Raw genomic sequence first — 23,241 nt, forward strand, 5'->3', positions numbered from 1 at the left:
GACTAAGAGGCTCGGGCCGAAAGCCCAGCCCTGGCTGTGTGCGAGGCCCGCCGGCGCCAGGCCAGACCCTCGCTCCGCCCGTCCCGCTCTGTGGACACGGGCGCCCAGGGCCGCACGCCTCAGCCTCGTCCCCGGCCCAGGCACGGGCGAGCGGAGCAGAGGTCGCGGTGGTCCCGTCCCTGGGTGAGAGCGAGCGAGCTGCCGTGGAGGGCGTCACTAGGGCCTGGAGGGAAGGGCAGACGGCAGCTGCAGCACCGGTGGGCCGGGGGCCACCGCGCGGAGGTTTCCGAGGGGGCTGGCGTGTGACAAAGTCCCAAAAGTCCAGATGAGGTTCTTGGAACAGAGGGAGACGGATGCTGGATTGCAGAGGAACAGAGACAGAATAGTCGTTTGCTGAGAGAAGGATCTAGAAGTGGGGTCTCCGGGAGCGGTGGTCACATTTCAACACTGTCTGGAGCTCGTAGGCTCTGCGCGCACAATTTTCTGGGGCGCACGGCGCTGCCGATGGCGCTGCCAGCTGTGTCTCCCCCGCTCTAGCTCACACGGAAGAAGGGAAAAAGGAGCTGCTGTTCCTGAGTAACGCCAACCCCGGGCAGCTGGAGCGGCTCTGCGCCTACCTTTAAGCCGCCGCCTCGGCCGCACGGAAGACGGGGGCGCTTCCGCGCCGGACGCCGCCAGCCCCGATGCTGCCGGGACGGGTGCGCTCCCGGCCTGCGGTGAAGACGGCCCTCGGTGGCCTGAAGGGTCCCCTTGTTCCTGAAACCGGTTTCTTAGGTGGGGCTCCCATACTTTAAGTAATTACAGCCTTTCCCTTAAATAAAGCACCTTTCCTAAAGCGTTGTGCGGGGTTTATAGAACGGAAAGAGCCTTCAGTGGGCCCGATTGAGTTTCCCCGGCGTCCTGCTGGGGAGGGGTCCGCAGGGACCAGACTGCAGAGACGTCCCCTGGTTCTGCCTTCCAGACTTGATTCGGGGCAGGAGACCAAGATGCGCCCCTAAGTTCTCCCCCCCAGGACCTGGCGCCGCACGGACGGCGGGGGAGGGAGGCCGTGCTTCCCGGGCTCGCCGGCGGCCGTCGTGTGCGCGAAAACAGTGACTCGGGCCACCGGCGGCACTGAGTTCCCGGACCCGCCCCCGCCGGAGGACTCGAGGCCCCGTCCGCGCCCCCGCTGCCGCTCACCAGCCGCCTCTGGGCCCCGCAGCCCCCGGCCCGCTGGTGTCCTCTGCCCTGTCACCTGATGGAGGGGCCGGGGGTGGCGAGCACTGACTCCCACGGTGTGTGTGAGGCGCCTCGCGCGTGGGCCACCGCTGCCCCCGGACTTGATTCTGTAGCGCTTTAGCTGGGGAGTGGCCCGGGGGGGACGGTCCGTGGACGCGCGTCAGCACGTTCCCCGCCCGGCGAGCTTCGCCCACGCCGAGAACGCCCGGACGGCTCCGCCTCCGAACGCGAGCGTCGCCCTGACCCAGTCCTCCGTGAGGTCGGCTGCTCGCCCTCAGCCCCGGACGGCGGGAGGCTCGTTCCGAACCGCGCCCCGCGCCCCCCACCGACCCCGCCAGCTTCAGCTTCGCAGGGTCAAAGCCCTTCGTTCTGTCCAAAGCCCTTCGTTCTGTCCGTCCTCTCAGGCCACCGCCGCACCCACCGTCTCCTGCTCGAGCCCCTCCCTGCATTTGCCCGTCCGCTGCCTACGCACACCCCTGCCTCCCCCCTCGGGCCCCTGCACCGGGCGACCGGCCGGAGCGGTCCGGCGGCGGCTCGCTGCGCGGCTTCCCTGCGCCTTCACTCCTGCCGCTCGGCCGCGGCCACACCACCGAGAGGCGCGTATCGTGGAAATCGCCTCCTTTCGTTCCTCCTCCTTTTCTAGAAGCAACTTCCGTTACCAAAATCTAGAGAGGAAAGTCCACACGTAAATGGGCATTTTTCTCAAACACTAGAGTGTGCTCTTCTGCGCGTAGCTTGGAAACGCTGTCAGGACTCGGTTTTGTGAAGCGAGTGCCCTCGCTCGGTCGTCTGAAAAGGGAAGGAAGGAAGGGGCGCCACGGCCTCCGGGAGGGGCCGGCAGCGGGAGCTCAGCGGCCGCGTCCCACCCCGCAGGGCCGGGGACACTCCGAGCCCCGGACCGCGTCTGAGCGGCCCCCGGTCCTCCACAGGAGAGGCCGGGAAGGCGGCTCCGTCTCTGGCCGCCTAAACTCAGGATCCGATCCGTGTGCATCTCTGACTAGACCATCAGAGATGCACAAAGATCCCACTGAAGAATTAGCCTCGTGACTTCTCTAATTTGCTATTTACAACCCATAGTCTACCCTGTTCCGTCCTCTTTCTTAAGACCCTTCTATGGACCTGACCCCGACGCCCCGATTAGCAGCGCTACTGTCTCTGCGCTGCGCCTGCCCCGGGGGCTGGTCTGCGGCCGCTCTCACTGGACCGCGCAGAATCCCGACTGGAATTCTGCGTCCAGTACAACGTCCAGGGGCACCCAGGGGGCCCAGTCGGCCAAAAGTCTGCTTATGGCTCAGGGCATGATCCCGGGGTCCCGGGACTGAGCCCCGCATCAGGCTCCCTGCTTCTCCCTCTCCCTCTGCCGCTCCCCCCTGCTTGTGTGCACTCTCAAATAAAATCTTTTTTTTTTTTAAGATTTTATTTATTTATTTGACAGACAGAGATCACAAGGAGGCAGAGAGGCAGGCAGAGAAAGAGGAGGAAGCAGGCTCCCCGCCGAGCAGAGCCCGATAGAGGGCTCGATCCCAGGACTCCGGGATCATGACTGAAGGCAGAGGTTTTAATCCACTGAGCCACCCAGGCGCCCCATGAAATCTTTTTTTAAAAAAGGAAAATACAAAGTGCACTGTCCTTATTTTCAGATGATGTAATCCTACATAAAGAAAAACTTAAGAAGTATCAAAACATCTCCCAGAACTAGGAATAAGTTCGTCAAGGTCACAACAATACAAGACGAATATACAAAAGCCAACCTCCTTTCTCCATTCTAGCAATGAAATAAGCAAAATGGAAATCAGGAAAGTAATTCTATTCAAAATAGCAGGAAATAAAGTATGTAGCAGTTTTAACCAAAGAACTGCAAAATTACACACCAAAACCGATAAAACATTACTGAGGGAAATTAAAGAGGCTCTAAATCCACGGGAAGAGAATCTGACAGTAGTGCACGATGTCCATTGTCCCCAGACAGACCTTACAGACACGACGCGATCAGTGTCACGACTGCAGCCCACTCCTTTGCAAAAATTGGCAACTGACCCTGAAGTTTCTACAGAAACAAACAACCTAGAATAGTTCAAGCTATTTTTAAATAAGCGAACTGGGAAGACTTCCTCTCCTTTTTACAAAGTATCATGTAAAGCTACAGCGATCAAGACAAGGCGGTACTGGCATAAGGAGAGACACGAGGTTAGTCAATGAAACTACAGAGTGAATCCAGATAGAAACCGTGTATTTAAGGTCGGCTGTGTTCCAACCAAGATGTCAGGACAATTTATTGGGGAAAAAATCCTCAACAAACCATGCTAGGACAGTTGGTAATAACGGACATCCAAGAAGATGAATTTGGACCAGTGCTTCACTTCAGTCACTCACAATGGAGCACAGAGCCAAGTGTACGAACTATATAACATTTAGAAGAACAAAAGGGGCGTCTGGGGGGCTCAGTTGGTTAAGCAACTGACTCGGTTTCAACTCAGTCGTGACTTCAGGGTCATGAGATCGAGCCCTGCTTCGGACTCTGCACCCAGCACAGATTCTGCTTGAGATGCTCCCCCCGCCCCTCCCTCCCTTTCTCGTACTCTCCCCGCTCACACACACCACTTGCTCTGTCTCTAAAATCAGCAAAATGTTAAAAACAAAATTGGGGTACTTGCCTGGCTTGGTAGGGCCTTCAACTCTTGATCTCAGGGTCATGAGTTTGAGCCCCACCTTGGGTGTACAGCGTATGTTTAAAGAAAAAAGAAAGAAACAGATTATAAATGAGAACAAAATCTTCATGACGTTTCATTAGACAAAAATTTCTTCTATGTAACGTCAAAGATGTGGTCCATACAAGAAAATCTGATAGAGCAATCGAAATCTAAAATTTTTATTCTTCAAAAGATATTATTGAGAAAATGAAAAAAAGCCGCAGACTGGGAGAAAATATCTGTAATTCATCAGAATAAACAACTATCCCTCATCAGTCAGAGAACAGAGTGTACAAGTTGGTGAACGATTTGAGTAGACATTTCGGACGGTCTGCGCGCAGCTCCGCGTCCCCCGCGTTCGGGACCACGAGATCCCAAGCGGAGTGAGGGGCCACGGCCCAGCCCCGGGGCGGCCGGAGCGCAAGCTGGGGAGGGCGTGGGGAGACAGGAACCCTCACACTTTGCCAGTGGAAATAAATGACGGAAATACAAAATTTCTAACACGTGTCCACTTTAGAAAACAGGCTGGTGGTTCCTCAAAACGTTAAACCAGGAGCAGCAGGAGCCCGTTCTGGCCCAGGCACCTCCCGCGGGTGCAGCACCAGAATCACCCGAGCGGGTCACCCAAACAGACGCTACCCCCTGGGCGCCTCCACCCCCCTCAGACTCCAGCACAAGAGACCCCCCCTGCAGAACGATGACCACCAGAAAGTGCAAATCCATCCAGGAGGAGCAGGTGGGCGGTTGCCACGGGCGTGGGCAGGAAGAGGATGGGCTGTAACCGCACGGGAGACCCTCCAGAGGATGAGAATGTCTGCGGGCGCCCCCCCCCCGTCCCCCACCGCCGAGCGCCCCCAGGCTCCCTGTGGCCCTGGCCCTCCTGGTGGCCCTCGCAGGCATTTCGCCGAGGAGGCACTCGCACGGGTCTCAGTGTTTGCTGTCAGTGTGTGTGGTCTTCAAGAGATAAATCCTAACTTGCAAGTAAAAAGTCAAAAAACACCAAAGGAAGCTGGTCATCTGTCTCAGTACCAAGCAAAGCAGACATTGAGATATAACAGCATTTTTAGAGGAAGACGGGCGTTTTAAAATGGTAGAAGCTTCAACTCATCAGAAAGATAAAACTATTCCAAAGTGGTACACCGAACAAACAAGACGAAACCAGAGAGGGAGCCAAGCCGTAAGAGACTTTTAGTCTCAGGAAAAGAACTGGGGTTGCCGGAGGGGTGGGGGTGGGAGGGCTGGGCCGCGGGCGACCGGCCCTGGGGAGGCTGTGTGAGGCCTGTGAAGTGGGTGGGCCTGATTCCCAGACCTGTACCCCTCGGACAATACACTGTATGTTAATAATAAAAAGAGGAAGATAAAAAAAACAAAATAGTATGCCCTAACTATATAACCTCAGAAAATAAAAGCTGACAAAACAGAAGGAAAAATAAACCGTGGTGGGAGAATTAACATACTTCAGTAACTGATAGACAAGAGTCGATCAGAACATATAATCAAGTAGCATAATTAACAAACCTGTCTTATGGGGGCGCCTGGGTGGCTCAGTTGGTTAAGCCTCTGCCTTCGGCTCAGGTCATGATCCCAGGGTCCTGGGATCGAGCCCCGCATCGGGCTCTCTGCTCAGCGGGGAGCCTACGTCCCCCTCTCTCTCTGCCTGCCTCTCTGCCTCCTTGTGATCTCTGTCAAATAAATAAAATCTTTAAAAAACAAACAAACAAACAAAAAAACCCCCTGTCTTATGAAAGGATTTTTTAAATTAAACCAAGACACTTAGGTCAGTTTAGGTCATGGTCTCAGGGTTCTGGGATCAAGCCCTGCATTGGGCTCCTTGCTCTGTGGAAAGCCTGCTTCTCCCTCTCTTGCTCCCAGTGCTTGTGTTCTCTCTCTTGCTTTCTCTGCCAAATAAATAAATAAAATCTTTAAAAAAAAAAAAGAAAGACGGGGCGCCTGGGTGGCTCAGTGGGTTGAAGCCGCTGCCTTCGGCTCAGGTCATGATCCTGGCGTCCTGGGATTGAGCCCCGCATCAGGCTCTCTGCTCAGCAGGGAGCCTGCTTCCTCCCTTCTCTCTGCCTGCCTTTGCCTACTTGTGATCTGTCTGTCAAATAAATAAATAAAATCTTTAAAAATAAAAAAATAAAAAAAAATTAAAAGAAAGAAAGAAATACTCTTCTGAGAAAAAAATCAGAATGGAAATGAGAAAGTAATTCAAACTAAATGATTAAGAAAATACTGAACTCAAAACTTAAAAATCTTGTTCTCTGAAAATACTATTAAAATTAGGGTTGCCTGGGAGGCTCCGTCACTGAAGCGTCTGCCTTCGGCTCAGGTCATGATCCCAGGGCCCTGGAATCGAGCCCCAAATCGGGCTCCCTGCTTGGCAGGACGCCTGCTTCTCCCTCTCCCACTCTCCAACTTTTGTTCCCTCTCTTACTGTCTCTGTGTCTGTCAAATAAATAAATAAATAAATAAATCTATCTTTAAAAAAATAAAGAAAAAAAAAATACAACTTATCGACTGTGGCGCAGGGGAGAACTAGTACAGAATCCATAGTCGAAAACTTCCTTAAAAAGAACGCAGGCCTACATGACTTCACCAGTAAATTCTACCAAACACACAAAGAAGAAATAATGCCAATCTCATAAAAACTCTAGGGGAAAACAAAAAAGAAAGGTACTTCTTTTTAATATTGGCCTCAAAAACACTTGGTTTTTGAGGCCAATATTATGGTGATGTTAAAACCTGACAAGAACATTACAGAAAAGGAGAATTATAAGCCAATCTCATTCACAAATATGGATACAAAAATCTCAAACAAATCAGATCCATCCCACATTTTAACACAAGTCAAATGAATCAAGGTTTATTCCAGGAATACAAGAAAAGATTGTATGCACAATCACACTATGGTGGCTCCTGGGTGGCTCAGTGGGTTAAGTGTCTGCCTTCAGCTCAGGTCAAGATCCCAGAGTCCCAAGACTGAGCCCCGTATCAGGCTCCCTGCTCAGTGAGTAGTCTGCTTCTCCTTCTACCCCGTACCCACCTTGTGCACTCTCTCTCTCTCGCTCTCATTCTCCCAAGTAAATACAATCTTTAAAGAAAAAAATCAAATTATGTAAGAATACACTCGATGAGTACTGAGAAATTTACAGAACACTGAATCATTATATTGTATATGTGAAACTAATAAAACACATGTTAATAAACTCCAAAAAAGGAAACTATGTAATTTATCCCTTTAGCAAAGGACGAATAAAATTATCTTAATTCAGATAAATTTTTCTTCAATTCCAAAAAAAAATAAAATAAAATTTTCTTCAATTCCAAATCCATTCATGATCAGAACTCTTAGTAACCAGAAGACAACTTCCCATGGACTGACAAAGAGGACCTACAAGAATTCTCCAGTCCGCATCAGACTCAGAAGTGAAGGGCTACAGCCTCCCCTTCCGATGGGCAAGACATTGGATTCCACACCACACTTCCTAGTCAGTACTCTGAGATGAGGAAATCAAAATGTTACATACAAGATTTGGAAAGGGATAAATACAATCATCATTATTTGAGGACATGATGTTGTAGAAACCCAAGAGCCTACAGATAAATTATTAAAATTACTAAGTGAGCACAGACAGCGTTGCTGGATAGGTCAGTATACTCATCAGCTACCTTTCTCCATAACAGAAAACAAAGATTTTAAAGATTTACAATAGCAACAAAAATACAAAAAAACTAAGAAACGTAAGAAGATATGTATACGATGTTTATAAACAAAACTATGAAATATTACTGAAGAATACTTAAAGGCCTCAATCAATGGTAGAAATAAAGTAGAAAAGTTACTACTGTAAAGGTGTCAATTCCCCCCAAACCATCTGTATAAATGCAATGCCAACCCAATCGAAACACCTAGAGATTTTTACATTTTTCTCTGCAACTTGACAAATTCAAAGTATTATATGTGGACATAAAAAAGATCAGAATAGACAGAACTTACTTTCACCTCCTACACTAATCTGAAAACTGTCAAACCTAAAGGAATGCAGACAGCTGTACAAAAAAATCCAATCTAAATTTCACTTAGAACCCACTGTTAACCTTTTGTCACACTAGCTTTATCGTTCTACATATTTATTTACTTCGTGTCACCGTTTGAAAGTAAAGTAGACAAGTCTTTTTTTTTTTTTTTTTTTTTTTTTTTTTTGAAGTTCTCTTAGAGGGCGCCTGGGTGGCTCAGTGGGTTAAAGCCTCTGCCTTTGACTTGGGTCATGATCTCAGGGTTCTGGGATCAAGCCCCACATCAGGCTCTTTGCTCAGCAGGGAGCCTGCTTCCCTCTTTCTCTCCGCCTGCCTCTCTGCCTACTTGTGATCTCTGTCTCTCTGTCAAAGAAAATAAAATGTTTAAAAAAAAAAAAGACTCTTCTGAGAAAAAAATCAGAATGGAAATGAGAAAGTAATTCAAACTAAATGATTAAGAAAATACTGAACTCAAAACTTAAAAATCTAGTTCTCTGAAAATACTATTAAAATTAGAGTTGCCTGGGAAGCTCCGTCACTGAAGCATCTGCCTTCGCCTCAGGTCATGGTCTCAGGGTCCTGGGATCAAGCCCCACATCAGGCTCTTTGCTCAGCAGGGAGCCTGCTTCCCTCTTTCTCTCCACCTGCCTCTCTGCCTACTTGTGATCTCTGTCTCTCTTCAAATAAATAAAATCTTTAAAAAAAAAAAACAAAAAAGAAACCCATCACCGATGTTCTCTAATGAGCTCTATTTTTTCTATGTGCTTTATTATTTTTTTTAAAGATTTTATTTATTTGATAGAGATCATAAGTAGGCAGAGAGGCAGGCAGAGAGAGAGAGGGAAACACGCTCCCCGCCAAGCAGAGAGCCCGATGCGGGGCTCGATCCCAGGACCCCGGGATCATGACCTGAGCCGAAGGCAGAGGCTTAACCCACTGAGCCACCCAGGCGCCCTGGTTATGTGCTTTACTTTTAAATTTCTCCAGTTATCCCAATGGCTGCCCCGCCCCCCGGCACCCCCGGTCCCATCCAGGTTCTAATCAAAGTCCACACATTACATTTAGGCTGAAACCTCTCGTTACGGGCCTCGTAGCTTCAGCAGAGCCTGTGTTTTGTCTGTTATTTGACATTTTTGAAAACGCCAGGCCCATCATTTCGCAGACCGTCCACGTTCTGCGTCTGTCTAACCGTTCCCTGCGGATACATTCTGGCGAGCAGGACGCCGCGCCGATGCTGTCGCCCAGCGCACTGGACATCGCTGCAGCTCGTTTCCTTCCGGAGACGCTGAATCTGACCCCTCGGTTCATCCCGGCGTCCGTCCCTGTAAGGACATTTTCTCAGTGTAGCGGACGAGTGTCACCCCGAAATCCTGGAAGCATCCCGGTGGCCAATCACCACCCAGAGGTTTCAACGTCCACCGCGGGTCCCTACCTGAGCTGCAGCCGACGCCTGCGAGCCATTCCCGCTCCTCCTGCCTTCACCGCGGCCGCTCCTCGGTCACCCCGGCACGTCCCGAGTCCCGCCGGGGGCTCCCGCGCGCGTTCCCCACACCCCGCGGACCTGGACAGACCCGCGGAGCAGGAGCCGAGCGCGACTCCGACAGCGTCCGCGTCCCGAGAAGGTCCGCAAACGTGACGCCCAGAAAAAGGCAGAATGAAGCTCTTCCTCCAGAAACTCCCCTTCAGGAAACGAGGAGGCGCAGAGCGACGAACGGGCACTTCCGGCGCCGAAAACGGACGACGGGCTCGGAGCCCCACGGACGTCCCCACTGCCGCGAACCGACGACACGGAACCTGCAGGTCCACGGCGGTTCCCGAAAGGCTCGAGACCCGACGCAAAGGAGCTCAGCCTCGGGGCCGCTCAGTACAGTCTGCAGAGCCTGGGGAGGCCCGCGGAGACGCCCGCGCTGGCAGCGAGCTCGACCGCGGGCGGGCGCCGTGTACCACAGCCTGCGCGGGCCGCACGCGCCCACCCCGGGCCGCCCCCGCCTCGCGTCCACCCCGGGCCGCCCCCACCTCCCGCCCCCGCCTCGCGCCCACCCCGGGCCGCCCCCACCTCCCGCCCCCCGCGCCCGCCTCGCGCCCACCCCGGGCCGCCCCCACCCCCACCCCCCGCGCCCGCCTCGCGCCCACCCCGGGCCGCCCCCACCTCCCGCCCCCGCCTCGCGTCCACCCCGGGCCGCCCCCCCGCGCCCGCCTCGCGCCCACCCCGGGCCGCCCCCACCTCCCGCCCCCGCCTCGCGCCCACCCCGGGCCGCCCCCACCTCCCGCCCCCGCCTCGCGCCCACCCCGGGCCGCCCCCCCGCCCCCGCCTCGCGCCCACCCGGGGCCGCCCCCACCCCCACCCCCACCCCCCGCGCCCGCCTCCCCCCGCGCCCGCCTCGCGCCCACCCCGGGCCGCTCCATCCCCGCGCACTCGCGGCGGCGCCCAGGAAGGCGCAGCGCCCGAGGCCGCCCGGTCAGCGGCGCCGTGGTCCGCGGGGTCCCCGCACAGCGAGCCCACGGAACGGGTCGCAAGCGCGCGCAGCGGCGGGGACGCTCCTCCGACAACGTGGAGCAAGCACTGCCGTGAGGAGACGAGCAGCCGAGCGCGTCCTCTCGGCCGTGACGGGCGCGGGAAGAGGGGCGCCTAGTCCCCGGGCCGGGGTTGTGGCTCCTGAGGCGCCGGCGTCCGGAAGCAGCAGCCCCTCACGAAAGACCGCGGCGGCGTCGGGGAACCGCCTCCCCACAGCCGCCCGCGGGACCCACGTGCCCCACGACGCCCCGCCCCGCGACGCTACTTCCGGCCCTTCGGATACCCCAGCCCCCCCGCCCGCCCACAACGGGCGGCCCAGGCACGGTACGGGCGGGGCCTCCGACGCCCGACCAATCGCTTATCTGATGGGAAAGGATGTGCCGGTGCACCAATAGAGTGCGGGGAGCAAGGCCCCGCCCACATGGCGACGAACCAATCGGCTCCGAGCGGCGAGTAGGCGGGCCGCGGCTGCGCGACCCGGCGGAGGCAGGCGGCATGGCGGGCGGGGCTCGGGAGGTGCTCACGCTGCAGCTGGGCCACTTCGCGGGGTTCGTGGGAGCGCACTGGTGGAACCAGCAGGTGAGGCCTCCGGGCGGCCGTCCCCGCGGGCCCGCTGCTGCCGGCCGTCCCCGCGGCCCCCGCTGAGGCCGGGCCTTCCTCTGCCACCGCAGGATGCTGCGCTGTGCGCCCCGAGCGAGGCCGACGCGCCGCCGGCGGAGCTGTGTCCCGACGTCCTGTACCGGCCGGGCCGGACGCCGCACGGCCGGGAGACCTACACGCCGCGGCTCATCCTCATGGATCTGAAGGGTGAGGCGGGGACCGCGGTCGGCCTGCGCCCGGGAGTGCGGGGCGTGCGGGGCGTGCGGGGCTGCAGCAGCGGGGAGCCGGCGGGGGCACCGCTGGCCTCGGTTCGCTCTTATCCGCGGACACGGGCCGGCACAGCCTCATTCGGTTCAGGGACCGGCTGCTCAGGCCCGGGGACGGCGGGTGGTTGAGTCGCGGCCCTCGGGGGGCCGCAGGGGTGGAGCCCACATCTTTCTAGACCAGGGTTTCCCCAAGGCCTGGGTGTTCGGGGCGGCTTGGAGGGGCCGAGGGCTGGTGGGGGACGCAGCGAGGACGGCAGCAGGTGTCGGGAGCCCCCGGGAGGATGCGCTGAAGGCGGGGAGGGCGAGGCTTTCGCCTAACATCGCCTGTCGTTCCCGCAGGTAGTCTGAGCTCCTTGAAGCAGGAAGGTGGCCTCTACGGGGACGCGCAGCTGGATGCGGCGATAGCCTGGTACCGTGGTCCTCAGGGGGGGAAGCCCGAGAACCGGGGAAGCCGCCCTCCCCAACCTGCCTCCGTTTTCTTCCAGGCAGGGAAAGCTCACCACGCACAAGGAGGAGCTCTGTCCCAAGAACCCGTATCTCCAGGACCTCCGGAGTGCCGAGGTGAGGGCCTCTGCTCTAAGCTTTAGCCCAGCGCCAGAGCTTGATTCCCCCCATTGGGGCACAGAGGAAAAAAAAAGGATTTTCATCATCTTAAGTAGCTTCAAATGGCATTTTAGGAAAAAGCACTTTTTTCCCCTAAAGAAGTGTGACTGCAGGAACAAAAGGAGGCTGTAGGGTGTGGCCAGCAAAATCAGGGAGAATAAATTAACTCTTTTGCTTCTGGACTGGCTGGAACTCAGTGCAGACATTTCTCATCTGTCCCAGGGAGTGCTGAGTCGTGACGGTATCTGGAGGGTCAAATCCATTCCCAACGGCAAAGGTGAGACTTCACCAGGCACCGCGGGATGGGGAACCCAGCTGAACCAGAACATGAAGACACGTCCCTTTCCTTTGCTCTTCCTTCAGGTCCCCCGCCGCTCGCCCCGGCTACAGCACCCAGACCACTTATCCCCACAGAGAGCAGCATCAGAGTCTGGTCTGATTTCCTCCGCGTCCACCTCCACCCCCGGAGCATCTGTATGATTGAGAAGTACAACCACGATGGGTACGGGGGCTGCGGAGGCTGTGCAGCAAGGAACTGGGGCCCCACCGAGGTTAAATGAGGCTCTGGAGGCCATCGTCCCTGCCCTCCCTGAACACAGGCTCTTGGGGAATGGGGTGCAGGGCAGGGGTCCCGCAAGTCAGGACTGCGTTCATGCACGGCAGGGAAGCAGGTCGCCTGGAGGCTTTTGGCCAAGGCGAGAGCATCCTGAAGGAGCCCAAGTACCTGGAGGAGCTGGAGGACAGGCTGCATTTCTACGTGGAAGAGTGTGACTACCTACAGGTAGCCGGGGGGCACGGGGGCACGGGGGCACGGGCAGCAGCCTCTTCTCGTCCTGTCTGTCATCATTTGCCTCCTTCCAGGGTTTCCAGATCCTGTGTGACCTGCACAATGGCTTCTCTGGGGTAGGCGCCAAGGCCACAGAGTTGCTACAGGACGAGTATTCAGGGCGGGGAATAATAACTTGGGGCCTGCTCCCCGGTCCCTACAGTCTTGGGGTGAGCAGAACATGGGAAAAAGGCAGTCCCAGGGGGTGAGAGGAAGAAAGGAGGGGATGACAGCCCAGGGAGAAAGCTGCTTAAAACCAATCACCTTTTTTCCCCCAGGAGCCCCAGAAAAACGTCTATCGTCTGTTGAACACAGCTTTCGGCCTGGTGCACATGTCTGCTCACAGCTCTCTGGTCTGCCCCTTGTCGTTGGGCAGGAGCCTGGGGCTGCGACCTAAGCCTCCAGTCACCTTCCCTCACCTACATTATGACGTAAGGCTCGAGGCTTGTGTCCAGATGGCCGGCAGAGACCGTGCCCCCCCCCCAACCCGCCATCACATCTGGTACCAGCCCTCTTCTCGAAGCCTCGGCTTGAACTCAGCCACGATACAGCACACTGTCCTCTGCTTGTCCAGCCTTGGCCCAAGCAAAGCCCTGTTTTGTCCCAAAGCATCTGGACCCCTCTGATAATTGGGACCCTTTCTCCTTCACACTCTGCTCTCCAGACCCGAAAGGCACAATGCCCCTGTTGGTGTCCTCTTTACAGGCCACTCTGCCCTTCCACTGCGCGGCCCTGCTGGCTACGACCCTCGACACAGTCACTGTTCCTTACCGCCTGCGTTCCTCGCCGGTTTCCATGGCTCACCTGGCCGATCTGCTGAACTTCTCTGGGAAAAAGGTGCGGAGCTGTGTGAAGGGTCGGGTCAGCGCGGAGAAAAAGCTGTTACTTGATCTCTCCCTCGCCTTTAGGTGGTGACGGCAGCAGCAACCATCCCCTTCCCCTTGGTCCCAGGCCAGTCCCTTCCTGACGCCCTGGTGCAGCTTGGAGGACCCACGGCATGGACCCCACTCTCTGCATGTGGGGATCCTTGTGGAATGCGATGCTTTGCCCAGTCAGTGGTGCTGCGGGGTCTAGACAGAGCATGCCACACCAGGTGAGGGCGGGTGGCTCTTAGTCTTTGTCAGACTTCGGACTCCCATCCTTCTCTGCCTAACACCTTTGGACATCCTGGTAGCATTGCCTTTTCCTCCCTGTGCCCCACATTAAAACAAAGAGAGAGAGAGAGACGCTCAGCCCCCTTCGTCAGCTGACGGCCTGAGAACCTAAGAATTCCCAGCCCCCATCCACACTGCCACAGACTAAAGGCGGTTCTGGCTTTGTTCTGGCAGCCGGCTCGCCCCGGGGACACCTCTGCCTTCCCCGCTCCACGCGTGCAGCACGGGGGAGGACGTCTTGGCCCAGTATTTGCAGCAGCAGGAGCCCAGAGTCAGGAGGTGAGTGTGAGGCTGGCTCTCCCCACCCACTCCCCAGACTTCCTCAACTTCTCACTCAGCTGCTGCTCTCCCCCCAACAGCTCTGCCCATCTGCTGCTGGCGCCCTGCAAGGTGGCCCCCCCGTACCCCCGCCTATTCTCCCCAAGCCTCGGCCAACACGGGCTGGTTCTGGACGGCTCGCCGCCTGGGGCAGGTACGTGGCCGGCGAAGGTTCAGGAGAGGTTTCCCCACATGCTGACCCAAGCAAGGCACTGAAGTGAAGTCCACAGGTCAACATCCTTTTATTCACTCAGTGGCTCCTGAGGCAAGTGGCCGTCCTCTGGAGCACTGGTCTGCCAAGGGGACAGCACACAGAAGTCACGGGTTCACAGTCCCGCGAGGTCTGCCGTAGGCCCAGACGTCCCTGTCTGTGCAGCAGTGCCCAAGGCAGGAGAACCACTGGCAGGCTCCCCTTCCTCTCCCTCCGCAGCCGTGGAGAGCATCCCAGTGCTCGGGGCCCTCTGCTCCTCTTCTACCCTGAGCCGGACCCTGGGAGACTTGGCTAGAGACCTCAGCACACTGGACGTGCGGCGCTGGGCCAGCTTCCTGGACGCCGGAGTGGAGCAGGCAGACGTGGAGGAGGCGCTCGAGGAGCTGGGCAGTCTGGCCCAGTGCTACCGGGGAGGGGACGGCCTCGCAGACTAAGGTTCTCCCAGCACAGGGGGCTGCTGGGTCACAATAAACACTGGGTGCAGGGGCTCGGCGATGGCCTGGCCGCTCCGGCAGGGGCGAGCGCTGCATTTAGAAACACCGCGATCAGGTCTCAACAATATGTACGCGCCGTGGGGAAGGGGGAGGGGGGAGCCGAAAAGGAGCCAAGCCCCCGTAGCTTCCGAAGACCCTGAGTAAGGCCTTCGCCGGCACAGCCATCCAGCCCCGTCTGCCTCCGTCCTTGTCCTCGGCCCCTGCTCCTTTAGCTCTGTGTCCTGAGCTCAAGGGTGGCGGCCCAGCACAGTACAAGCGCCCCCTGCTTGGGGGACCAGTGTGGGTGGGGGATGCGACCCCCACGTGCGCCCACAGTCACCCGTCCAGCTCCTCCTCGGACAGAAGGTCCCCGCGGTCAGAGAGCTGGTCAGTGTTGCTCGTGCTGGTAGCATCGTCGTCCTCCTCGGAGCTGGCCTCACAGGCCGTGTGGAAGAGCTGCACGAGTTCCCGGAAGCGGTGGGACACCTAGGGCGAGACGGGGACGCTCCGCTCCGTGAACAGTCTCACGCGCCCCGCACGGCAACGGGGGGAGGGCTGCATCTCACAGATGAGGGCACTCGAGAGGCTTCACGTCTGACCCTAAACCCCAGCACTCCAACAAACAGACCCGGAATGGAGTCTCCAGGACCACGACCTCAGAATCTGACGTCCTCGCTCTTCTAGAACCGCCGCCACCTGCCCACGTGAGTCCGGCCCCTTGTCGGGGCCCTCGGGGCTGGCCCCTCGGTTGGCCACCCCGTTCTCTCCTTGCCCGTCCCCGTCCTCGCTCCCACTGGGGCTCAAGGCTCTGGCCCGGCCGGAGCCGCCTACCTCAGCGGGGGTCTTGTTTCCCAGCCGCTGGGAGATGCCGCGGAACGTCTGTGGCTGCGCCCCTTGCTCCTGACACATGGTGAGGATCACGCGGTCGGCCTCCCTGGAACCCACGCGCCGTGGTCAGTCCCGGGGGAGGAGTGCGTGCGTGTGCCACACGGTCCATGCGCGCATCCTCCGCCGCCACCTACCTCGTCCACAGGACCACCTTCTCCCCGGTGGAGCTGACCTTGCTGTTATTGGCACACACCGTGGCTTCTGTGGCCTTCGGGTGCGGCTCCCCCGCTGGACCCTTGCCCAGGGTTCCGCTGTCTTTAGCCAGAGCTCCCCGAGGGGCTGGGGGAGAAGTCTCTGAGGGGTCCGTTCCCGACGAAGAATCGAGCACAGGGGCCGTCCTGTCTGCGGTCCTCACCGCAGCTCTGCCCGCCAGCGGCCAGCTCTCTGGAGCGTCTGACCTCTCAGACACCTGTCTTCTCCCCATGTCTCTGGTCCTTGAGGAAACGGGACTCAGGAAGGAAGCAGGGGGCTCAACGGTTCCAGGCCATTTCTCCGTTTCCGAAGCCTCCCAGGCCGGCACGGAAGCCTCTGGCTCACCCACTGCCTCCTGGTCCTCCCCCTCCGGCGGAAGCCTGGACGACGCCCGAGAGCAGGAGAAGACCTCGGGCGAGGCCTGGCTCCTCCCGGCGCACACGGCTCCGGTACTGGAGGAAAGCTGAGTCGTCTCCAGCGCGCAGGGCCGGGGGCCCCCCAGGACGAGCCGATCCATAAGACTCGCTTCCTGAGGGGACAGCGGGGTGCTCCCCGCTGCCAGTCCTGCTAGGAGGGGAGCAGTGCTCTGAGGGGACGCATGGGGTCAACATGCACCTAAGACCCCGAGTTACCGCAGGGCCATGTGGGGGGTGGGGGGGACCTGCTGTGACAGACCGTCGGGGCGCAGGTCGCATCAGGAGGCAGGGGAAGGGCATGCCCGTCACAGACCGCGGCACCCCCAATTCTGCCCAAGGACAGGCCACAGCAAAGTCAAGGCTGGACAGAATTGTATCACTTGTCAGTAAACGAAGGGACAGTCCACCAGCCAAAGACTCATCTCTCCGGGCTCAAAGATGTTCTAGCTTGAGGCACATTCGACTGAAGCGGACAGGGGACAGGGGCAGGGCTGGCAGGCACAGCACTCACCGGGAACCGGTGTCCCTCCACCTCCAGCACTGCTGCCGGGCTGGTCCCGGGCCACCTCTGGGCCGTCGCGCTCCTCGGCGGCGGCCTCCTCCTGCAGGTCCTTGCTGAGCGCAGCGTCCTTGGGCCCCGGGCTGGCCTCCCGGTGGGGACTGCTGCCTGCCAACTCCTGGGGCTCCTTGCTCTTGTAGGACTTGCTGTCACAGACCTGCAGGGATGGCCTTCTTGGTCAAGGGTGTCCCCATGGCCTTCATCTGGGGCGGGGGGGTGCTGACCACAGGAAGCCAGCCTGCCACGATCCTTGGCAGGTCAACCAACAATCTTAAATGTCTGCTCCTCCCACTCGAACCAAGCACTCTATCTTTGCTGCCAAGCAACCCAGCCCTTTCAGGGTCTTTCATAAAAAAGAAAAGAAAAAATCTGAGAAACAGTTGAAATGGTTCATTTTGTTTCAATTTCAAAAGCTTCCTTACCCACAGGATTATCTTCAAAAAGCAAAATCCACTACATACTTGTAAAGGGTTCTATCTGGTGCTCGCACGCTCGTGCCATGTAATGGGGGCTGCAGACAGCCCTGTGCAGTGAGGCCCCAGGGCCCGCCCCCCCCACCACCACTACCCTACCGCGGCCCCTGCTCACCGACACCCCCCCCCCCGCCCCACATGCCGGCGGGGACCCGCCCACCGCTCCCGCAGCACTCACCCTGCCGCCACAGTGGCCACAGCTTCTCCTCTTGCTCTTCTTCAGCCTGGACTCGGGGCCTCCGTCATGGCAGGAGCAGGCACAGTCCTTGGCAGCGTCCGGCCACTCAGCCTCCTAGGAGACACCGGGCTTGGTTGGCAGCCGGTTAGCGTGGGCAGAGGCCAGAGAGCACGCGGCCACTACAGCAAGGCCGCCCTGACCGGCACCCTCTCTCCTTTGCCGCACGGCAGCTCTTCCCGTGGCCTGGGGACACTCAGTCACAGCCGACCGCAGGTCCCAGCCACAGCCCGCACCAACGCAGAGGACTGACCTAGCCCAGCTGCCCAGATGATTCGATAGTATTTTGAAATCAGACAACCCCGGGACGACCAACCGCCTTGGCTCCCACGTCCCCGTGCCTGGAGTTCTGCCCCCACCGCCGGCCCCCTCGGAGCCACTCTCTGTTCACGGACCCCAGACGCTGATACTGTCATGACCCCCACGGACGACGAAGGGGCTAACCCAAGCATTCACTGAGTCACCCAAGGTCATCCAGCTGCTGAGAAGCAGTTTTGCCCAAAGAAGAGGAAAAGACACGGAGACAGTCCCTCTGGGCGAACAGCAGAGGGTGGTGAGTCCAGCAGACCTCGGGTCGCCCGGGACTGTACCCCAACACGGCCACCAGAGACATGAGGGCTCAGCGCCAGCCCCGTGCTGCACGGCACCCCTACCCCGGACAAATGCAAACAAGGGCCATCTGTCCGTGGCCCTGCCGAGGAACGTCGTGGCGGAACGGTGCGGGGACACAACCTCCGAGACGTACACGCACGCGTTCCACAGCTGAGCGTTCACGGTCACCGAACTGCTCAAGCGGGGACGCCTGCTTCTCTCCTCACACAAACAGGAAGGAAGGAGTCACGACCCAAGGGCGAGAGGCGCCGCACCGAGCTAGAGAGCTGCTGGGGAAGCTGCATCCTACTGGGGCGGCCACGCGGGGCTCTCCCGCGAGTGCACCCTGCCCACTCCGCCCCGCATGGCCTCGGGCCCAGAGGCCACGCGCCACGGCCAGCCCCAGAAACGCTCCAGAAACTCAAGGCCTGGCTCGTGACAAGCAGGTGACGCCCAACAGCCTGGGGTACCTTATCATGATTCTGGACCCCAGTCTCCTTTCTCCTTTTGCTCTTGGAGGCCGCGGGCGTCTTGGGGGGCTCCTCCTCATCCTCCACATCAGGCAGTGCCACTTCTTCGAAGCCGTCAAACTGGGGGGAGCAGGGGCCCCTCAGCGCAGACCTGGGCAGGCACCCCCCGGCGCGTGGCCTCCCCCTCCCCACTGCAGCCTCAGGGCCGGCACCTCGTACTCCTTCTCCTCGGTCCAGTTGATCTCTTCGAAGTCCCCCATGCGGCTGGCTGCTGGGCGCAGATGATCAAAGAAGACGGAGAACTCCTCCTGCAGGTGGTCGTGGCCCTTGAGAAGCTGCCACATCTGTGTCTTGAGCTGCGAGGAGCGGGCAGGGGAAGGATGAAGCGTCCGGAACCTCACCAGGCCGCCGTCCCAAACCGATCCCACTCGCTCCCAACTACACTCCTAGTCCACGGAGGGCACAGAAGCCTCTCTCGGAGCACTAAGACGTCTCCAGCGTCCCGTCCCTGTTCCTGTGTCCACACTGGAGGGGGATTAGGAACACGTTTCGTTCCTGATGGCCACACTCTGCACCTCACCCTCCTGACCTCCAGCTCTGGCGGCGACCCGAGCGGAGCAGGCAGGCGAGTCGCCCCCCCGGGCCCCACCATCTCCTTCCCTGAACTTCCCTTCCAGGCACTGATGGCATCCCTGAGCCCGTGAGATCGGTCAGGCTCTGGTTTCAGGGGACAAGCGCCCCCTGTTCCAGGGGTTTACGCTTCAGGAAAGCCGAGAAAGTCCTCGCCTTCTTCATCCAAGGTCCCCCAGAAGCAAGAGGCTAGGCGAGGGGCAGCAGAAAGGCAGCGGGACAGGGAAGAGCACCTCCGCGATCTCCTGGGGCAGGCAGTCCGCACAGCCCTGGAGGACCTTGATGATCTTCTGGTGGTGCGAGGGGTTCTCTGCAAAGCAAATCTCCAGCTGCCGGAGAAACTTGCGGCTCTTCTCAAAAGCCTGCTGCTCCTCAAACTACCACAGTGGAGAGAAGGCAAGAGTGTCACATGCGCCGCGAGCGCCGAAGGGACGCTCCACACCCAAGCGCTGCAGGCAAGGGGCTTGGGCGGGGCTCTCCATTAGAGCCGTGGGGCTGGCCCTGAGACCCTGGCGTCTCCGCGCCTTGGGCTGCAAGGGCGACCAACCCGAGACACCTACGACGTGAAGGACAGATTCCAGACGCGAGACTACTTCAAGGGTTGTGACGTCAGATGCTCCAGCTCAACACGGTCTAGAGATCGTGCATGACTGACCCTGACCTCACCCGGGGAGAGAGCCCCGGCAGGCGTGTGTCATCCCTGGGACCATGGGACTACCTCCAGCCGGCCAGAGCTCACTCTGCCCCCCACTCCCATGTCTCTGAACCCTAAAGTGAGACGCCCCGCACGCGGGGACACTTACTGGCCAACATCTCGAATATCACCTTACACTGTGGCCCCCCAGACCACCATGTACAAGAGGAAACTGCGAGGCCCCACCCGGAGCCACGCCCCTGGTCCCCCTTCCTGACGGATTCGCTATGAGGCGTTGGCGCTACAAAGCGTCATACACGTGTTTCCGCTCACAAATACTCTCTAACCCTTATGCACGTCACCGTATGTATTTTACTGTTTATCACCCGACCTTCCCCCAAAGAATGGAAGCTGCATGAGAACAAGGACGTCACTCTTTTCTAACTACGATATTCCTAGGGCCGAGAGCTGCCTGACACGCCCTGGGCCCATCGCAGGCGTCTGCGGAACGACCGCCTGTCTTACAAACGGGCAGGGTGGACTGCAGCTCATGGCAACCACAGGCACAGCCCCCCCCGCACTACACGAACCGGAGAGGCCAGGGAAGATCACCCCGGTGAAAACAAAGGGGCGCTGACCACCCTGGACTCAGGCAGAGCCATCTGACCGGGAGGGGCCGAGAGACGAGGCTGGTGTCGGCCCATTCTCCTTGGGGGCGCCGGCCCCGGCCCCGGCCCCGGCCCCAGCAACCCCCCCGGCCCGGCGTCCAGGCATCCACTCACTAATCCGCAGGCCAGAGCCTGCTCGGGCAGCAAGAAAGCCGCAAAATCCCTCAGCAGCTGAGGCCAGTCCTGGAGCAGAACCTGCAGGCTTCGGTAGAGGCCCACCGCCGTCTGCCTCTGGGTGCCGGACTCGAACTCGTGGATGACCCGCAGGAAGTCCTCGTACTTGCCGGGGACGTGCTGCAGCGCTTCTCGGACCTGCGCGGGAAGACATTCCGCCATCAGGTGGAGCGAGCCGTGCCGAGCGGGAGCAGGCAGCGCCGAACAGAGCTCCAGAACCCCCCGCAGAAGCCCGCTGCGGAGGCGGCTCCTGGGACGGCCCCTCAGCTCTGCTCACGGAAGACACGGAGCAGGAGTCCCGCGCAGGCCTCCGCCGCCAGCAGGCCCAGAAACGCCTTCATTCCCCAGGGACCGTGGCCCTCCCCACAAAACCCAGCAAGCTTTTCCCTTGCCCACAGCCCCATCCACTCCCTCCTGCTCTCTGCTCCGCACTGAAATACGCCTGGTACACGCGTTTCCGCACGGCACCGCGGAGGGGCAAGGACGCGTTCGTTACAAGTGTCGGTGACATGTCAGCAGACATATCAACGAATGCTGGTGACATATCAGCAGACAAGAAGGCATGACCATCACTGCCAGCAAGCCACCTGCCCAGGGGGATAAAGGAACCCGATGGTCACGCTGCAGGGACGAGTGCCGGGCACAGTGGGCTCAGCTCTGTCAAGACCGGGTGCTTCGCAGAGGCCTGCTCTCTGGCCAGGGCACCACCGGTCTGTCTTCTCAGCCGACCCCGCAGTCAGCCCTCTCGCTGAAGATGATGGCGTCACCTTTCCCCGCCTTCTGAACTGAGGGGTGACGCAGACGGAGTCACAACAAGCCGTGGATGACGGAAGCCTGGGTCCTATCTCCCTCACGCAGCTCTGGGGGCAACTCCAGGAGAGAGCAAAGGCGGGGCGTGCAGGGTAGCTGTGCAGCCTGAACACCAGACTCTTCTCAACGCCGGCTCTGGCTAGGAGAAGAGGCTGCATTTGAGGGGGACGCGCAGTGGTGGGAAGCAGCCCCCGCCTACCCTGGTCAAGTAAGCCTGAGCAAAGGCCAGATCCTTCTGCTCCCTGAGGGGGTCCCGCTCAAGAATGTCCTCGTCATATAGCAGCAGCAGCTTGGACGTGTCCTTGCTGGCCCGGGCTCGACTTCCCCGCTTGCTTCGAACTCGCTGACTGCCCCGGCCCTTCCCAGTAGCTCGGCCGCGCTCTCCTGGGAATACAGGCGATAAAACAGTTGCTCTGGCTCCACATCCCCGTTCCTCCCACCAGCCACCCGCACGCGGCCCACCCAAAGCCCGCTGGCTGCCCGGGGTGGCCTCAGGACAAACTAGCGGGAACGCGCTGCGAAGGCACGAGCACGGTTCAGGCCAGCCCCGCACGGGCACAGCCGCACTCCCCGAGATGGGAAGGGGATCTCGGCTACTGCACGCTGACGCCAAGGGGCCTGAGCAGGAGTGCGGGCTCACGCCAGGCTCTCATGGGACTAGGTCTTGGGGAGGAACCGCAGACAGACAGATGCAGAACCAGCACACAGGCTCACGTGAACCTAACACAAACCCAGCCAGTGGCTGGGAAGAGTCACACCCGGACGGTCTGAGCGCGCTTCTCTGCGAAGGCTGCAGGCAAACATGTCTGGGGGAGGGGAGCGTGCAGGGCGCCCAGAGGACTGCCTCGAAAATCCTACACTGGTTTTCAGACCAGCCACCCCAGCACCGAGAAAGGAGGCCCGCTGAGAGCCGCCCCGCACACCAGGCTCCCCCTCACCTGGCGGGGCGCTGCTGGCCTCCGCTTCCGGGGCGGTCCCGGGCGAGGCGAAGGCAGCCGGTGGCTTCTCAGCAGAGTCTCCAACGGCGTCGTCTGTCATTCCGTCCTCCTTCTGCAGACTCTCCGTTCCTTCTGCCTCCTCTTCCTCCTCTTCTTCCGGCTCAGAGTTCTCTTCCTGGGAGTTGTCCTCCTCGGATTCGCCCTCCTGGCCCGCTCGCCTCTCAGAGGCCAGCCAGGTCAGTTTCTCCATGGTCTCCTGCAAAGCCCCCGAGAGCGTCCCCAAGGCTGGCACCAGCTCGCCCCAGGCTACCAGCAAGGCCACCAGGGCCCGGCGCGGAGTCGAGACGCAAGCCCAACCCCAAGTGGGGGAGGATGTGTTTCGAAAGGTCGCCTTCTACCCGGAAGACAGTTTTCCCTTGCTGGGGTCCACACTCACGATCTACGTGTTTTGCCGTTTAAGTTGTGCGCAAGTGAGTCAGTCTAACGTTGCAGTGACTGAGTCACGCACAACACCCAAGGGAAGTTCACCCTTTTCCTCCCCTCTCGCCTCAACCCCCCGCCCCTGCAAAACTGTGCCCCACACGGTATTCAAAGTCCAATAAAAATGGCAGGAGGACCACCAAAGTGTAGCAAGCAAGCAGTGGCCTGTCCACGAACTACTGTGGCCACAGA

At 59.0% G+C, this 23,241-nt stretch overlaps 3 protein-coding genes across 17 annotated transcripts in view; 2 read left to right on the plus strand and 1 right to left on the minus strand.

The window, feature by feature from the left end:
- DAP3 (death associated protein 3) overlaps positions 1–835 on the plus strand; it is a 31,621-nt gene extending 30,786 nt beyond the window's left edge. For all 4 annotated transcript variants that reach the window (XM_080825093.1, XM_080825090.1, XM_080825091.1 and 1 more), the window contains one exon: positions 538–835. In XM_080825093.1, the coding sequence (XP_080681219.1) occupies positions 538–623 (86 nt within the window). In that variant the 3' untranslated portion in view covers positions 624–835. The remainder of the gene's footprint in view (positions 1–537) is intronic.
- Positions 836–10,406: 9,571 nt separating this feature from the next.
- Positions 10,407–14,962, plus strand: MSTO1 (misato mitochondrial distribution and morphology regulator 1; the record flags this gene model as incomplete). Of its 3 annotated transcripts, none has more annotated exons than XM_080824911.1 (14): positions 10,407–11,019; positions 11,112–11,247; positions 11,646–11,715; positions 11,792–11,867; positions 12,132–12,186; positions 12,273–12,411; positions 12,573–12,690; positions 12,771–12,905; positions 13,014–13,166; positions 13,441–13,572; positions 13,644–13,828; positions 14,064–14,168; positions 14,249–14,361; positions 14,638–14,962. In XM_080824911.1, the coding sequence occupies exons 1-14, from the start codon at positions 10,816–10,818 to the stop codon at positions 14,850–14,852; spliced, it is 1,836 nt and encodes a 611-aa protein (XP_080681037.1). In that variant the 5' UTR covers positions 10,407–10,815. The 3 variants fall into 3 exon arrangements, with proteins under 3 accessions (XP_080681037.1, XP_080681036.1, XP_080681038.1); XM_080824910.1 differs by having other exon boundaries at positions 14,228–14,361; positions 14,638–14,852; XM_080824912.1 differs by lacking the exons at positions 10,407–11,019; positions 11,112–11,247 and having other exon boundaries at positions 11,708–11,715; positions 11,796–11,867; positions 14,228–14,361; positions 14,638–14,852.
- The window catches only part of GON4L (gon-4 like), a 65,166-nt gene continuing 56,357 nt past the window's right edge, over positions 14,433–23,241 (minus strand). For 5 of the 10 annotated variants that reach the window (XM_080824904.1, XM_080824901.1, XM_080824906.1 and 2 more), the window contains 11 exons: positions 22,570–22,825; positions 21,831–22,015; positions 20,762–20,959; positions 19,579–19,722; positions 18,928–19,071; positions 18,716–18,835; positions 17,598–17,711; positions 16,899–17,103; positions 15,914–16,538; positions 15,723–15,825; positions 14,433–15,377 (listed from right to left, as the gene is read on the minus strand). In XM_080824904.1, coding sequence (XP_080681030.1) covers positions 15,228–15,377; positions 15,723–15,825; positions 15,914–16,538; positions 16,899–17,103; positions 17,598–17,711; positions 18,716–18,835; positions 18,928–19,071; positions 19,579–19,722; positions 20,762–20,959; positions 21,831–22,015; positions 22,570–22,825 — 2,244 coding nt within the window. In that variant the 3' untranslated portion in view covers positions 14,433–15,227. The remainder of the gene's footprint in view (positions 15,378–15,722; positions 15,826–15,913; positions 16,539–16,898; positions 17,104–17,597; positions 17,712–18,715; positions 18,836–18,927; positions 19,072–19,578; positions 19,723–20,761; positions 20,960–21,830; positions 22,016–22,569; positions 22,826–23,241) is intronic. The other 5 variants (XR_013968050.1, XR_013968051.1, XR_013968052.1 and 2 more) reach the window with 5 other exon arrangements.

The sequence above is a fragment of the Martes martes genome, assembly GCF_963455335.1.
Source record: "Martes martes genome assembly, chromosome: 15".
NCBI classification, from domain to species: Eukaryota; Metazoa; Chordata; class Mammalia; order Carnivora; family Mustelidae; genus Martes; species Martes martes.